Below are 15,769 nucleotides of genomic sequence, written 5' to 3'. Positions count from 1 at the left end.
ATCGCCTGTTCCTCTTGGTAGGGCCCCCTGGTGCTTCCCCTCCCTGCCAAGGGAGTTGACGGACCACCCTTTAATAGGTAGCACGGCCAAACTCTGCTCAGTCCTGCTCTCATTGGCCTCCCTCTCCTCACAGACTTCTCCCCTCTATCCGATACTGGGAAACCCGCTCTTTCCTCCAGGAATGGGCAGCGGGGAATTTTGGAGCCCGCTGAGAGCGGGCTGCATGCATGCCTCCAATTATGTAACAACAGGGGCGTGGCCGACAATCTTGAAGTTGATGGACCAGTCGGGCGTTTTCCGTTTGAGATTTTGGAGTGCCCTCCAGATTGCTCACTTTTTTGGAGCTCTCCCGCCTCCGTGGCTGTTTGACAGGCCCCTTACCACTTTTGAAGAATTTTGTTCAGAGACAGGAGCGATGCACCACACACTATCCACCTGTTACGAGTTACTAATCACTCCCGCGGAACCCCATGTCTTGAACTGCATTACGGAATGGGAACGAGACCTGGGTAAAACTTTCAATGCACCACAGAGACAACACATACTCAGGTTTACGTACAAATCCTCTATTTGTACAAAAACGCAGGAAACCAATTTCAAGATCCTTACCAGGTGGTACAGAACACCAGCGAGATTGAAAAAAAATTTCCTTCACGGATCAGTTTTGGAGATGCCAGGGAGAAAAGGGCACCATACTACACATTTTGTGGTCATGCCCCAATCTAGAACATTTTTGGAAGGAGGTCCAGCACATCCGTCAAAAATTCACGGAAAGGGTAATACCAGACGACCCGGCCTTCTACCTCCTACATGCTTATAATATACCAGGGAGGACATACAAAAAATCTATAATCCGCCACCTACTTGACGCTGCTAAGGCATGCATCCCTCTTAAGTGGAAGTCTCCCCATCCCCCGACAATAGGGATGTGGATACGCAAAGTAAGAGAAATTAGCAAAATGGAGGACTTGTTTTTTTCCGCAAAACACCAGCAGGAACAGTACTCCGACACATGGTCGCTATGGAACGTATTCTTTTTCTCGGAGGAGGGGCAAGCCCTCCTTGACGGCGACTTAAATTACTACATCTACCCCTTTAATTATTGGCTCATCTGGCTACGGTGCCCGCCCTGACACTCACCTGCGTTCGGCGAGCTCACACTAGGTACATCCCCAACTCCCTTCTCCCCCCCCCCCCACATAGCTTCCGATTCTAGTCTTTCCTTCTCTTCTCCCCCCCCCCCCCCTTTTTTTTTTTTTTCTTTTTTCTCTGCTTTACTGGAACCCGGACTCCCAGGGCTCCAGATATTCTAATATATAGAATTATAAAATCCTTTAGGAGTGGTCCGGGACCTTAACTGGAGTAGCATGAATAGATAGCCAGCTCTTGTGTTTTAGGAACACTGGAGACACCACAGATGGCAGACTATCAGTTTGTCCTTCAAAGGCTATAAACTGTCTCCAAACATAGTATATACTTGCGATGCTGTATTATGCAACTGAATGTATATATCCAGATGTTTATACTATGCAACTGACAGTATATATCCAGATACTTGTACCCGACCATGTTCTTGGAATAAATAAAATAATTGTAAAAAAAAAAAAGACAACCTCTGGATATGACGCTGAGCACGTGCACTCAATTTCTTTGGTCGACCATGGCGAGGCCTGTTCTGAGTGATTCTGCCCTGTTAACCACTTTGCACTGGCAGTACATCATAGACTTTCAGTGGTGATATTTGAATGAAGCCTGCAGCTACAGGCATCATTAAGATATATTCTGCCGGCGATTCTGTGCACCGTAAGAACAATCATAGTGGCAGCTCAGCCACTTGATTGTTCTTATAGGTGGCGGGAGGGGACCTCGTCCCTCCCTCCATTGCTTCTTAGGTCTCGCCCATGCGATCAGCAAGCTGAAGAGTTAATCAGTTGCCCCTGGAAGTTAGTCATAGAGATTTCTGGTGACCAGATGGTCCCCAGACAACTCTATGACCCTCGGAGGCCCAGGCACGATGTTATGACGTCACGTCCGAGCCGGCGGATGTAAACAATGCCAGGGACTTGGCTGGAAAGGTAGAGACAGTTTATTTATTTTCATCTTTGTCTTTCCAGCCTGAAGGAGAGAGGTGAGGTCTTATAGACCCCACATCTCTCCATAAAGAGGACCTGCCATGCACTATTCCTATTACAAGGGATGTTTACTTTCCTTGTAATAAGAATAAAAGTGGTCAAAAAAAAAAAAAATTCAAAGAGAGAGTGTAAAAGTAAAATAAAGAACTAAAAAAAAATGTTTTTAAAGCGCCTCTGTCCCCGCGTACCCGGGCACAGAAGTGAACGCATATGTAAGTTGCGCCCACAAAAGTAAATGGCGTTCAAATCACACGTGAGGTATTGTCGCGTGTGTTAGAGTTAGAGCAACAATTCTAGCCTAAGACCTCCTCTGTAACTCTAAACAGGTAACCTGTAAAAAAATTTAAAGCTTTGCCTATGGAGATTTTTAAGTACCAATTTTAAATCGTGACATGTTGAATATCTATTTACTTGGCATAACATCATCTTTCACATTATATAAAAAAATGAGCGGGTTGGTAGATGTAACATCCTAAAGATGTGCATTCTACCAAAATTCTTGTACCTGTTACAGGCGTTATCGGTCCATATACCCTTGCATTATTTCGTCCAGGCTAGCGCCCTTTTCTTTAATTTTATTTGGGCACATAAGAGGCCTAGACTGAATAAACCACTACTCACCCTACCTAAAACATATGGAGGTCTTGCAGTACCGGACCTCCACAGGTACCAGCAAGCAACCCACTTGACCAGACTTGTTGATTGGAACCGCCATCAATCCACAAAGTTATGGACACAATTAGAACAGAGCCAGTGCCCAGTACCGTTAAACAGGGCCCCCTGGTGTCACGTCGCCTTACCGGAAAACGTAAAGAGGCACCCCTTAATAGGGGTCACCACATGAACCTGCGCATCGCTCTTTGCTCGAGTACACCTCGCCCCATCGGTTTCCCCACTACGTCCAATATTAGGCACTCCAGAATTTAGCCCGGGGTGTTTCGATCCAATCTTTAAATCTCTGCGCAACATGGGCCTTTCGCAACCATCCCATTTCATTACAAATGGAAAGTGGGTCTCTGTTACTGACCTTATGCGACCGGAGGGCCCGTTCCGTTTAGATTTCTGGAGGGCTCATCAGCTTAGCCACTTCCTTAGATCTCTCCCTTCTCCGAAACAATTTGAACGAGCACTGACCACCTATGAAATATACTGCTCGGAAGAGGGTGCTCTACCCCACTCGTTGTCGTTGACATATCAGCTGTTAAACATTCCCCCAGATAACTTCCAGCTACCCACTCTTGAGGCGTGGGAAAGAGATTTACAGTGTACCCTTACATCAAAGCAAAAACAGAACATTTTACACTTTACATTTAAGTCCTCAATATGTACTAAGACACAAGAAACAAACTACAAAGTACTCACCAGATGGTACAACACACCTGCAAAGCTACAAAAATTCTTCCCGTCCTCATCAGGTCTCTGCTGGAGATGTGGCGAAGAATCGGGTACGATTCTTCATGTGTTTTGGTCCTGCCCTAAGCTGGAGCAGTTCTGGAGATCTATACAACAGACCGTACAAAAGTTCACAGAACGCCCCGTCTCAGCTGACCCAGCCATCTTTCTGCTTCACGCAACCACAATGTCCAGAAAGGCATACAAAAAATCCTTGACCCGTCATCTTCTAGATGCGGCAAAGGCTTGTATTCCACTACTATGGAAAACTACCAGGACCCCAAGTATGGGCATGTGGCTTAGGAAGGTGGAGGAAGTTAGGAAAATGGATTTATCCTCACAGCACGCAATCAAAAAGAGCTGTATGATAAGACCTGGACAAGATGGATGTTATATATATTTTCAGATGAGGGACGTGATCTTCTATCGGACCCAGGAAATACAGTAGACGGCTAACCAGAGGTAACGGTCACAGGACATACTAGATCGCCGACTCCGTGCACCCCTCCCCCCCCACCTGCCCCACCTCCCTACCTCCCTTTCCCCCTGCTCTTGCTTTTCTTTTCCTTCTCTCTGCCTCTTATTTAATTCTTTTCTATAACTCTACTGTCTTGATACTCTATCTTGAAAAAAGGAAAATGGCAGGGAAAAAAAAGGGCTTCCTAACCAGATATGAGTAATAAAACAGAGTGGTATTCTTTCGCATGTCTACAGCCCTTTTGTTTTTTCTTTATTGATCCATGAAAGACTCTGTATTGGACGTCATTACTATTGTTCTGTTATTTGCATAGATGCTTGAGGCTGCGCCCTCGATGCACGTTTATGTCCAAAATGTATTATTTGGCCCTTGGCCTTCCTGCATCTGAATAAACTTTTATTTGAAAAAAAAAAAAAAATGAGCGGGGGCGGAGCCGGCAGCCAGAGTTGATGGACATGTGAGAGGAGAGCTCTGTCACAACGGGTGATTCCAGGGGCTCACAGCACACCAGATTAGCCACAAAGCACATCATTTGAAAGAGGAGAGCAAGGGGCACAAAGCAGACACAATGTCTAAGAGGAAGGAGAGAGAGGGACCCCGAAAACTAACGGATTTCTTCCGTCCAGCCGAGGGACGAGAATTCCAAGATGGCGCCGGGAGCCGTTCATCAGGCTCCACAACACAGACATCCAGCAATCCACTGCCATCCTTGGGTGAGTCGTACAATAAAGACAATCCCTTGTCATCCTCCCCATTCTGCAGCCCGGTAAAGCAAAACAGAAAGCTTGGGGGAGGGAGGGGAGATCGGAGATGAGCCAGGCACAGCAGGGGAAGAAATGGAGGATTCCTCCACATATGCCGCGCAGCTAGATGCATTCCCTACCTCAGGCAGCCCATCATTGATACTACCATGAAGGAGATGCTGCAGACCCTGCGGGGAGCCCTTCAATGTGATATGGCAGCGTTTATGAGCAGCACAAAAAAAGAAATTTCAGCTGTCAGCAATAGAATGGAATATGTAGAGCATAAAATGGAGGAGTTTACCCTGGCACACAATGAGCTGGTAGATGCTCACTTTGAAGTAGAAGAAGAAATCAGAGCCATGCGTCTCAAAATGGCGGATATTGAAGATAGGGCACGAAGGAACAATATCAAATTTAGAGGGGTCCCAGATACCGTCAAACCCGCAGAGATCACTAACTACCTGCAAAAGCTCATGATGACTGCTCTCCCATCACTAAGCCCAGCAGATATCACTATTGACAGGGCTCACAGACTGCCAAAACAATCCTTCCTGCCTGAACAAATACCCAGGGATGTGATGGCAAGAATCCACTTCTACCACGTTAAGGATCAACTTATGCGATACGCCAGACAGCATCCTTCCCTCCCTGACCCATATGCTGGAATCACACTTTATGCAGACCTGTCGCAAGCCACCCTGACAGCCAGGCACAACTTGGTCCCTATTACCAAGATTCTGTGTAATCATAAAATTCTCTACAAATGGGGCTTCCCAGCCAAGCTTTTGGTAGACATGAACAACGAATCGCATGCGATCACATCGCTAGAAAGGGGCCTGGAGCTTCTCCGTAAATGGCGCTTACTTCCCGCAGATGCAGCTCCAGAAGACCCTAATCCACACTACAACAGACGCAACAATCAACGTACATCCAAGAAATACAAGTAACAACCTGCTTAAGTATGTACTACTTGATGATATAAGTGCTCTCCTCTTACAGCAGTCACTCTCCTAACCAAGGTGATTTACAGCTTCCTAGAAAGTTGTACTTTCTGACCAAACACCCGATGTTCGGCTGTTCACGGGTTTATCCTGTTGATTTCCCCCTACTTTAGTTACGAGATGACTCCCGTAACCTACGACCCGCAATTCATGCGGCTTTCATCTCTCCAGTTATCAACTGTTCAAGTTTGTTCGGTTAAAATGTTCGCTTGGAAAGTCATAAGGACATTACTACCTCAGATCCCATGCATACTGACCATACCTATCAACTCAATACCACTGCCTAGACCTACCACTAGATGGCAATGCTGCGAGACCTTCTACAGGAATGAATCTTAAGCTGATGCCATATAATGTGAGAGACTTAAACAGCCCCTACAAGAGGAGAGCCCTCTGGAAATCAGCCTTTGAAGAAAAATGCGACATCCTATGTGTACTAGAAACTCATTTCACCAGTGGAAACTCCCCAAAATGTACACATCCCAAGTTTCCGCATGTATTTATGGCCAAGAACACGACCAAGAAAAATGGGGTAATGATTGCAGGACACACTAACCTTCTCTCTTTTACAGGAACATGCTGATCCCCAAGGTCGCTTTCTAATCATAATGGCAGAACTAGACCATGTCACTTATACTATGGTAAACCTGTATGCACCTAATGTTAGATCATTAAGGTTTATTCGCAAGGTTGTTAACATGGCAAAAAGGTACAAAAAGGCAACTTAATAATATGTGGTGATTTTAACTTGATTATGAACACAGAGTTAGATGTGTCATCGGTGGCCTCTAAGCGACGGCCTTCTCTAGATTCGTTGTGCCACGAAGAAAAGGCTCTATGACCCCTGGCACTGCCTTAGGTCCACCGAGAGAGACTACACATTTTATTCAGCTGTGCATAAGAGCTATTCTAGAATTGATTTTTTTTCTCACAGATATGTACACTTTGCAAAATGTCAAGAAAGCTGACATCCACAGTATCACATAGTCTGTCCACGCTCCAGTGACTATTGAGATTGTGGATGCCAACAAAACCTCCCACAAGCCATTGTGGCGTAACAATACATTCCTCCTGTCGCACCCCAATCTCAGAGATGAGATTGCAGCAAAAATGAAAGAATTCTTTCAATTCAATAACAATGGAGAATGTTCCCCTATGACTACATGGTGTGCACACAAAGCATTCGCTAGGAGTGCCCTTATACAGATAGCCTCTAGGGAAAAGAAAATGCAGCGCATGACACAACTCCTTGAAAATATAGCAGAAATTAGAAGCACAACACAAGAACCCTGCTACCACCTCTAGTGAAATACTTAAACGTCTCAATATATGCCGCGAAGAAGTGAGACAAGAAATTAGAGCAGATTATGATACCTTTTTTAAAAAACTAAAAGTCTCATATTACTCTCAAAACAACAGGGCAGGTAAAATTCTAGCTTCCCAACTCAAAAAAAAAAAAAAAAAAACAGGCACGTTCCAACCTCAAGCATCTTAGACATCACCGTACCAGAGTCATGTACCAAAATCCCAAAGATATTGCCGATGCATTTAAGGATTACTATGAATCCCTGTACAATCTCAAAGCAGACCCACTCACTCACCAGCCCTCTGACACAGAGATTGAGGAATTCCTACAGACTGTCCACTTACCCTCCATAGACAAACTTTCCCTACAAAAAATAAATACGCCCATCACACTCACAGAAGTTGAATCAATTATTCAATCACTACCCATGCACAAATCACCAGGCGCAGACGGATTTTCCGCTGAATATTACAAGGCTTTTTCTGCCCTCCTCGCCCCCGAATTGGTTAAAATTTTTAATATGGCAGCTTCTGTTGGTTCCTTCCCAAAGGAGATGCTTCAAGCTATAATTATCACTATACCTAAACCTGGTAAAGATGTATCAGGCCCACAAAACTTCAGGCCTATTTCCCTACTGAATTCAAATATAAAGATATACGCCAAAATATTAGCAAATAGACTAATGCAAGTAACCCCTTCCCTCATAGGTCTGGACCAAGTTGGTTTTGTAAAGGGCAGACAGGCACCGGATGGGACTAGGAGGATGCTGGACCTCCTGCGTGTAGCAGAACTCACTAAGCAGCCTAGTATATTTCTGGCACTTGATGCAGAAAAGGCCTTCGACAGGGTCCATTGGGGATACCTGTCCAGGAACTTAATCAAGTTTGGATTTTCAGGTCTAATATATTCGGCAATTATGTCCCTGTATTCTAACCCATCAGCAATAGTCTACTCCTCTAGCTTGCTCTCTGACCCCTTTACATTATATAATGGTACCCGTCAAGGATGCCCACTATCCCCAATTAGCTTTTCATTGGTCATAGAACCATTAGCGGAATTTATTCGATTCAGCGACAAAATAGAAGGCATCAAAGTTGGCTCTGACAGCCATAAAATAGGACTATTTGCTGACGACATCATTCTCTCCCTATCAAATCCAGCAACTTCTTTACCCATCGTCCAAACAATATTACATAAATTCGGGCAGGTCTCCTTTTACAAAGTCAACACATCCAAATGTTACGCACTTTCACTTAACGTACCAAAAGAATACAAAACCAGGTTGAAAAATGTATTTCCTTGCAACTGGGACCTCCCTCAATTACATATCTTAGTGTGCAGCTGACTTCCGCCACCTCTAAAATTTACTCACAAAACTTCCCTCCATCATTAACTAAAATCGAAGAGGAACTAAACCAAATCAATAATCTACACCTCACCTGGTTGGGGAGGATAGCTGCATACCAAATGCAAATACTGCCTAAACTCCTATACTATTTCAGGTCACTACCCATACCAATCCCCCAGAAATGTTTTACTCAACTAAAGATATGTCTAAAAAAACCCAGAATAGCATTGGCCCAACTCTATAAACCTAAACACCTGGGTGGCGTAGGGTTACCTAATGCACACATATATTATAAAGCGGCAATATTGGACCAAATGCGTTACTGGTTCTCCTGTCAAATGGACAACCGCTGGTCAGATATTGAACGCACTGTTACACCAGGTCATGACCTTCCTGCGCTGGCTATAGCTGCTTGTATCCACTGCAAACCAGACACCCCACCATACTCAACTATACAAGCAACCATTGATGCCTGGTCCTCCTTAGTACACAATCACTTTACAGATACCCCAACTAGGAAACTAAAAATCCCTCTAACAACCTACGAATATCTAATCCCAAACTTCTCGGTCCAAGCATGGAGAACGTTAGGGAACAACTTCTCCACGCCTGTTCTAACTCAACAAAGTACGGTAGACAGATATAGAGCATATCAAATACACCACTACACAAGCAAAAACCCAGCCCGACATATAGAAATACCACAGATCTTGTGGGACTTCCTCTTGAGTAAAACTCCCAACAAACGTAAAGGGATATCGCTATTTTACAAATTTACCACCCCCACTTATTTACATTCCAAACTACCCAGCATGGTGAAATGGGAATATGAATTACAAAAAGAATTTTCTGTGTCCCAATGGCATGAAGCTATAAAATATAATAACAAATCCTCAGCGTGTGTGGATCATTGGGACAATGCACAAAAGCTCTTACATAGATGGTACATCACTCCGCTTCAATTAAATAAAATGAACCCTAGTATTACATCTCTCTGTTGGAGAAACTGCCAATCTATTGGTAACCTCCACCACATATTTTGGAACTGTACGGCTATACAACCTTTCTGGCAGAAAATCCAGTTACTCATTCAAAACATTACCAACTCAAAATATGCCCTCAACCCTGCTCTTGCTCTTCTAAGCTTAGGTATCGAAAATTTTCCTCCTTTAATGAGAAAAGTAGTAATTCACATTTTGTTTGCCGCACGTATCTCAATAGCTAAGAAGTGGCGCTCTACCTCACCTCCCAAAATTGAAGAAGTCATATCTAGAGTAAATGCTCAATACACTATGGAAAAAATGCTAGCATATACAGAAAGAAGAACCCAGGGTTTCCACAAACACTGGGACATTTGGAGGTTCTCTAAGTATGCCTCCTCACATTTATAACACACATTCAAACTTTCCTATTACTGATGTACAACCACATTAACATCTAGTGGTAGAGGTCAAAGATAGGTATGGTCATATATATGAAGCACACAACATAAAACTATAACACTATTCACCTCAGTATGTGGGATAGATAATGTCTAGTTTGAAATGAACAGTTCAATCTAAGTTTGTTATTGGTTAATGACATGGCCTAAAGAGAACTTACGTGACAGTATGTTTGAGTGGACCCTCAGTAAGTTCCACTCAGGGCTACCTTTGAAGAACTCGTCAGAAAGTCTGCTCACAGTGTGAACCCAAAAGGGGAGACATGCTTGACCTTTTCATAAAGCTTAAACAAGTATATTTTTTAGTAACCCAACCAGTTTACTTTTGTTATTCTACGATTGTAGTAAGATCCTTACTGTCAATCACTCTGTACAAATGAGAACTGTACATTATGCATTTACTCTGTATACACTGAAAAAAAACAATACTTTTCTGTTTTGTTTTTTTTTTTTTTTTAATTCATGAAACAGTTTTTTTTTTTTCCCATTCCACCATTTAATTCCCTATGGTCTCTGCTAAAAAAAACATATACTGTATAATGTTTGGGGGTTAGTAATTTTCAAGAAAAAAAGATTTTTACATGTAGGAGCGAAGTGCCAGAATTGGCCCGGATGGGAAGTGGTTAAACCGCTGTATGGTTTTGGCCACCGTGCTGCAGCTCAGTTTCAGGGTCTTGGCAATCTTCTTATAGTCTAGGCCAGGAGTAGGCAACCTCGTTCCTCCAGCTGTGGTGAAACTACAAATCCCATCATGCCTCTGCCTCTAGGAGTCATGCCTGTGATTGTTGGGGTCTTGCAATGTTTCATACTTGTACTTTCAAAACAGCTGGAGGGCCGATGTTGCCTACCCCTGGTCTAGGCCATCTTTATGTAGAGTAACAATTCTTTTTTTCAGATCCTCAGAGAGTTCTTTGCCATGAGGTGCCATGTTGACCTTCCAGTGACCAGTATGAGAGAGTGAGAGCGATAACGCCAAATTTAACACACCTGCTCCCCATTCAAACCTGAGCCCTTGTAACACTAAGGAGTCACATGATACTAGGGATGGTAAATGGCTAATTGGGCCCAATTTGGACATTTTCACTTAGGGGTGTACTCACTTTTGTTGACAGCGGTTTAGACATTATTGGCTGTGTGTTATTTTGAGGGGACAGCAAATTTACACTGTTATACAAGCTGTACACTCACTACTTTACATTGTATCAAAGTGTCATTTCTTCAGTGTAGTCACATAAATCGATATAAAAAAATATTTACAAAAATTTAGGAGGTGTACTCACTTTTGTGAGATAATGTAGATCCCTAGGGAGGGAAGCGCTATAGAAATAATATTAGAAACCAGCCAGAGTGGTTCTGAATGGTAATGTGAGACCAGCATGGTCTCAGAATTAGGAATCTGCAATGCTGCCCACACCCATGAAGCTGCCAGTCTCATCAACAGCTTTTAAGTTTAGATATGTGGTTATGTCAGCAAATCTTCTTCTTTTCCTAGTAACCAATTTACAAAATGTTTGGTTAATTTAAAGCAGAGCTCCAGGCTGAATGGTTTTGTGATGTGTGCGCACAAGTTTTCTGTACTGATGACTATCCAATGTCTGGATCATTGCCATATAGTGTAAAAATCAATTTATAGTAAAATGTGCATCTAGCACTGTACTTCCGGAACTTAAACTCTCATCCAGGGGAATGATCTTGTCATTTATCGCCCTCCTCTCCCCTTGTATTTCTTAGAATACCCTGTATTCTGGAAACAGTTCTGTGAACTCTCATATACCTGGTGGGTTTGAGGTCTGCTTTCTTAATTTAATCCAACTGGTTATATTTCTAATGTCTGTTTATAAACAGACATATTTGTATACATAGTCAGGAAGACACTTGCGTCTTGTTCAGTCGTCACTACTAGAAGAATGAAGTTTAAAGTGGTTGTAAACTCAAATGGCTAAAATTGATTTAGCCTCCATGTATTTCATCATTGAGCAGTGCGGTTTGTTTTTTCAATTCTAAATATCTTTTTCTTTTTTTTTTTTTTTTTGTGCTCGTTTGTGGTCAGCTCCACTCTCTACTCTGTATCTCAGTCTTAGAGAGCCAAGTCGGAGGGGCCGATATTCCCATCAGTCAGTGAATGAAGGCTGGAGGAGAGGATAGGGGAGGGGCCATGAGATTATATTCTTACTGAACACTACAGAGCTGACGTGGAGAGAGGAGGGGGGAGCTGCAGAGACGCGCACAAAGCAGAAGCTAGATGACGGAGGCATTGTATCCTAACCACAATCTCATGGCTCATCAGCTATGATAAACGTGGTTTGCTTGGGGGGGGGAGCTCATGCCTTAAAGGGACAGGAGCATGATTTTTTGGGGGGGTAACAATCACTTTAAGGAATGCATGTTACCGTTCAGTTTGACAGTTTCATGTTTCAGCTGTATCTGTTATTGTATACACTTGTCTTTGTCCTTTCTCATTGAATAAACTTTCCTTCTTCACAGTGCTGCACACATTATAATCAATAAAGTGTCATCTTCTAAATTGTCACTAGAGGCCACAACAGTGTATCTAAACTGTTTTAATTTGCTTGTGAACTATAGCGCTAAAGTTGTCCATAGACATTAAGTAATAGACAGTATGCATGCATCTGACCTTCTCATAGTGTCTCCAAAGCCAGGCTCTCCCATCACAATGTCTTCTAAGCCAATTTCACCCATAAACACAAATGATCATTACATAAACACTCCTATTAAGTGCAATAAAAGAAAGAAGGGTAGCTGCACAGAGACCTTTTTCAGGTCTGTACTTCATTGCTTTTTAGAAATTGGATTGTTGCTGGAAATTCATGCCGTTTGTCCTGTTCTACACTGACAAGTTTGTATTTTGCAGTGAAGAATTGCGGTTGGGACATGAAACATCTTCGTTTTACAATGGTTTCCGGACTGTCGCACAAGGGGATAAAGCATATAATATCCGGGCAAATAAAGAAGCTGAAGGACTTTCTGAAGAGGCACAAGTGCAGTGTCTAATTGACCAGGCCACGGATCCGAACATCCTTGGCAGAACTTGGAGAGGGTGGGAGCCCTGGATTTAAAACAAAGATGCATCAAATGCTCACCTTTCACAGCATGACATTTAATATCATTTCATTTTTATTTTAGAGGTTTCAGTTTTACATGCACAAGAAAGGTTCCAACTGATCCATTCAGAATACTAAGGATAAAGTTAGAGCAGATTTTAAAGCCATTTTAGTTAATCATTATGTACTTTATTAAGCTTGATCCTTACCATGCCAGTCAAATTATTTTTATATACACTGGCTTAAAGCTGAATGTGCCATGTTTCCATTCACTTTAAATAGTATGTTTGGGCCAAGCTGGTCCAAATAAACTATTTTTATAAATAATTCTAACTCTGTAAGCACTGTATTGTGCAGTTGTAAACTTGAGTCGGGCTGAGTGCTTTTTGGTTATTCAGGGGAGGCTTTCCAATTTCCTCAAAAAACAAATGCCTTCTTGTGATTGACCGAGGTGGAGGGGCAGGCAAGAGACACCACGGTTTCCACTTCGGCCAATAAATGTTTTTTTCATTGATAAAACTACAAGGCTACCTCTGGCTGTGAGGCACTCAGCCCAGCTCAATTTTGTTCCTGCAGCGGGCAGGAATGCACCTGAGATGCTGCTGGAACGCAGCGCTACATACTGTATGTAACAGATGCTACAACAGAATGATGCATCACTCACAGCAGCAGAATAACTTAGTCATGGAAATTATTTTAAGGTGAAAGGAAATGTCGACTTCGGCCTAAAATTGTATGCTCCTGTATCGTTTATTTCTTTGCTAATTTAAAATTTGTGAAAGATCAACAACTGTAATCTGTACTTGTGTGATTGTGCACTTAAAGCAGCAGTCATCCATGTGCCACATACTAGTCCAGGAACAATGAAGCAGAACCTATTTACAGAGTCTCTGTTCTGAAGCTGGTATGTGCCTAAGTACACAGCTTCCTCTACTGCTTTTAAAAGATAATATTGCATTTTTCTTAGCAACTGGATTCAATTAGATTGTACTGTAATTAAAAAAAAATGTTTTTGCAGAATTAAAGTTGTTTGTGTATTTTTTTATAAAAGGAAATAAAATATCTACAATACTGCTGCATTAGATAGCCAAAATGTATATTAAAGAAAGTTTAACCTGATAAGGCCTACTCAATTGAATGACATGCTCTGCTGTTAACATTCACATAGATCAATGTACTGGGGTTGTCAGCCTTCCCTGGCTAGTGTCAGGGATCATATTTGTTGTCTTCAGTAAACATTCTGTTATGCAAAATGATTAATTATAAGACCTAGGAAATAATTCCATTGGATTCCTTTTGTATTACTTTGGTACAATTTGGTTACATGTTTTATTAGCCATACCCAAGTGCGGTATTTATCTCCCAGTGTCCCATTTGGCTATTCTAAATGCTCGGTAGCCTTTCGGCTTCTCAGAGAAAGCAGGAAGCTGAGCCAGAATTATGAGGGGAATCTACAATATTAAATTCTACTCTCGCTTTAACAACTGTAGAATTCTTTATTTTCTCACTTTGTTTTAGTGACCAGGACAAAAAGAGCATAATTCTCCCCAATGGGCACACAGGAAGGATTGAAAACTTGATAGGGTTGCTAACCCCTCTATATTCTATCCAGGAAAAATTGTCTTTGGCTGTACTTTACCATATCAAACAATTTAACACTGAGAACCAATTTTTTGGTTATTTATAACCTTTCCTATACAACTGGCAACCACCAGAGGGGAGGGGGCATTTTACTCACAAATAGGAAAGTTTAATGGGAATGATGAAATATAATACCCACTGTAATATCATTGACCTTTTATTTACAATTTTTATTTTGTTAAAAAGTAATGTGTGCTTTTACATTTTTACATATAAGATGAGTTTCCTCTACCTATCTGTTAGAGTTGAACATTTATTGTAAAACCCAGGACAAAGCGCTTTCTAATCATTACCATTGAGCTGTATCAACTGACAGCTTCAGGTGAATGGACACTGATACTCAAAGTGAGAAGGGGGTGGCCTTATCACAGATATATAACCACGCCGAGCCCCAAGATAGACAAGGTGGCCTATATCCAGGTTAGTTTCCAAGGGAATCTCTTGGAGGAACTGTACCTGTGTCTTGCTTGGTGCTAGTTGCAGGGATCTGCCCGTAAGTGGCTGCCTAAGCACTGGATCCTGTTTTTAAAAGCTGATCTTGGTACGTGGTACATCCCGTGAAGTGACTTGCAGGATGCTATACGAAGCCAGGGGAGAGGTCTGCTGAGGTGGAGACCTTTGGGGAAGCCTGACTAAGGAGGAGTGAAGATTGAGCATCCTCTGTTACAACCGTAGCTTTCAGGTAAAGTAAAAATCTCCTATGCACTGCAGGTTATTAGCAGGATCAGTGGGATATTAACTGTAGACATTTCGGTCAGTTTCCTCTAGTTATCTATATCTCTCCTCTCCTCTGTGTTCATTTAAATACTCTGAGCTCTATGGGCAACTTGGCTACCATGTAGTCAGACGTTGTCCTTCTGTGGTCGGGGTTCTGGCATGGGCTGATGATGCCCTTCCTGTTTTAGGCAGGTGCAGCCACCATTTTGATCTGTTCACGGGGGATCACTCATAACCACTTAAGGACCAGCCTCGTTTTGGATTTTAGGTGTTTACATGTTTAAAACAGGTTTTTTTGCTAGAAAATTACTTAGAACCCCCAAACATTATATATGTTTTTTTTTCTAACACCCTAGAGAATAAAATGGCGGTCATTGCAATACTTTTTTTTGCACCGTATTTGCGCAGCGGTCTTATAAGCGCACTTTTTTTGGAAAAAATTCACTTTTTTGAATAAAAAAATAAGACAACAGTAAAGTTAGCCCAATTTTTTTTTATATTGTGAAAT

At 42.3% G+C, this 15,769-nt stretch overlaps 1 protein-coding gene across 2 annotated transcripts in view; it reads left to right on the top strand.

The window, feature by feature from the left end:
* PRKDC (protein kinase, DNA-activated, catalytic subunit) overlaps window positions 1-13,474 on the top strand; it is a 712,087-nt gene extending 698,613 nt beyond the window's left edge. The window contains exon 87 of one of the 2 annotated variants that reach the window (XR_012244521.1): window positions 12,714-12,850. Coding sequence is in view for 1 of the 2 variants with exons in the window: in XM_073631567.1 (XP_073487668.1) it covers window positions 12,714-12,918 (205 nt within the window). In the remaining variant the exon portion in view is untranslated. Of the gene's footprint in view, window positions 1-12,713 lie in introns of both variants that reach the window. The other variant, XM_073631567.1, reaches the window with a different exon arrangement.
* Window positions 13,475-15,769: the final 2,295 nt, after the last annotated feature.

Source organism: Aquarana catesbeiana, linkage group LG05, assembly GCF_042186555.1.
Source record: "Aquarana catesbeiana isolate 2022-GZ linkage group LG05, ASM4218655v1, whole genome shotgun sequence".
NCBI lineage: Eukaryota > Metazoa > Chordata > Amphibia > Anura > Ranidae > Aquarana > Aquarana catesbeiana.
Note: the sequence above shows the minus strand (reverse complement) of the source record. Positions and strands in the feature narration are given on the sequence as shown.